We start from the raw sequence: 2,034 nt of genomic DNA, 5'->3' as shown, positions 1-2,034 counted from the left end.
TGTAATTGTATTATTTGTATATATGTAATTGTATAATAAATAATAAGTAATAATTGTAATTGTAATAATTGTAATAATACTACTAATAATAAAATAAGGAAAACATCAGCTCCCATTTATCAGAACGATACTGTATATGCAATTATCCTACGTTTCCCCTGAGAAAAAGAGAAATTCTTTGAATTCTCCTAAAAGCACGAAGCAAAACGCCTTTAAGAAAGAGGTGTCACTGGAACCAGCGCGGCATGTCTTGAGAAAATGGGTGGTTTAAAAACGTGTCTTGGTCTTCCTGAGAGGCTGAAGAGTCTTGACAGACAGTGATCCGTCAGACAGACAGAAGCTCCTGCAGCAGATAACAGGCTCTTCACTGCTCTCTCTTGATCTCGAAGGCTTGAACGGCAATCCATGTTTTCACGAAATCAGATTTCCTTCACCATTCTCTGCCCCGGCATACGAAACTTATATGCACTCGTTATTTCTTACTACTTTATATCGCTGACTCTTCTTGCGACAATGCACCCTTAATGGAAGAGTTCACCCAAAATATAGCATGCGGATGCTCAATGGATGCTCTTCAGTGAATGGGTGCCGTCAGACTGAGAGTCCAAACAGCTGATAAAAAACATCACAAGTAATCCACACCAATCCAGTTCACCGCTTAGCATCTTGTGAAGACAAAAGTGGTGTGTTTACAACCGTTTTGCCTTGAAAGCAGTGCTTAATCTGGCCAGTTTCTCACCTGATTCAGATTAGATGCACTTTCCTATTGGAGAAAGCAATATTACGGATGGAGGACTTCTATTTTATTCACACACAAATGGTCTGAACTTAAAAAAAAAAAACATCTTAATGATGGATTTGCTTCATGCTTTTCACTTTTCAAGACGTTAACTGATGGACTGGAGCGGCGAGGATTACTGTGATGTTTTTATCAGCTGTTCGGACCCTCATTCTGACGGCACCCATTCACTGCAGAGCGAGTAACGTAATGCTACATTTCCCCGAATCTGTCCCGATGGAGAAAAACCTCATCTACATCTTGGATGGCCGGAGGGCGAATGAACGATTCCTTTAATGTGACAGCATTATGGAGCAGTGCATTATGGGTAGGAGTCTGTGATGTAAACGCTTACTTGTGGAAGATCTTGGCCCGTTTGTCACTCGAAAAGTTCTCCAGCTGCAAAGACTCCTGGGTAAGGAATGCCACAGCGAGGTGGAAGTAGTTATTCCACAGCTGAGTGAAGAAAAAGAGGTGAGATCAGTCAGTAAAGTAATGCTCATCAAAGCATTTGAGGAATCACTCATTTTCATAAAACAGAGAATGAGTAATGTGTTATGCAGACTAGAAGAGTCGCTTTGAAAAATACAAATCAGACGTTGGGAAATTGCTGCCTATTAGCCTGTCACGAGTTATTCTGGTAGAGAAATTTAATCATCCCTGCTGGAACTTCCTCTAACACAACCAGCCTGAAAGTGATGATTAAAAAAATGCTTTTCATAAATAAAACTGCTGATTGTTTTCATTGCTTTTCAATGCATCGTACAGGTTCAGTATTAAACGGACAGCTCACCTAAAAATGCATGGAACACAAAATTAGATTTCATTGGTATAATTCCAATACTTACTGAAAATGCAATTAAATGACAACAAAAGAAATGCAGACAGCACGTATGACACGGATGAATTTACACTGCATTATTTATTAACGTTATTATCACTCAAGACGACATCAGGTAAAAACAAAAGAAACTCCGGAGGAGGGTTTCTTCTAGATCAGAAATGTAAAAATTTCCTTTAAACAACATGCATATGACCAGGAACATATATTAAGAAACTGAATTTAATAAAATAAATTCAAACTCAAATTTTAAACCCAATATAAACAAATTATATGCATTACAGCCAATTAATGATAATTATCTAATACTTATACTTATGATTATACTTAACTATATACTTAATTATTTAATTATCTAAAAGTATTTCAAGTGTGTGTGTGGGTGGGTATATATAAAGACAATATATATATATAT

The 2,034-nt window shown here is 37.1% G+C and overlaps 1 protein-coding gene across 1 annotated transcript in view; it reads right to left on the bottom strand.

The window, feature by feature from the left end:
- LOC122355354 (dedicator of cytokinesis protein 1-like) overlaps positions 1 to 2,034 on the bottom strand; it is a 61,773-nt gene that overhangs the window by 19,751 nt on the left and 39,988 nt on the right. The window contains exon 32 of the mRNA XM_043253523.1: positions 1,134 to 1,234. Coding sequence (XP_043109458.1) covers positions 1,134 to 1,234 — 101 coding nt within the window. The remainder of the gene's footprint in view (positions 1 to 1,133; positions 1,235 to 2,034) is intronic.

Source organism: Puntigrus tetrazona, chromosome 12 (assembly GCF_018831695.1).
Source record: "Puntigrus tetrazona isolate hp1 chromosome 12, ASM1883169v1, whole genome shotgun sequence".
NCBI classification, from domain to species: Eukaryota; Metazoa; Chordata; class Actinopteri; order Cypriniformes; family Cyprinidae; genus Puntigrus; species Puntigrus tetrazona.
The sequence above is the reverse complement of the archived record's forward strand: the minus strand, read 5'-3'. Positions and strand labels throughout refer to the sequence as shown.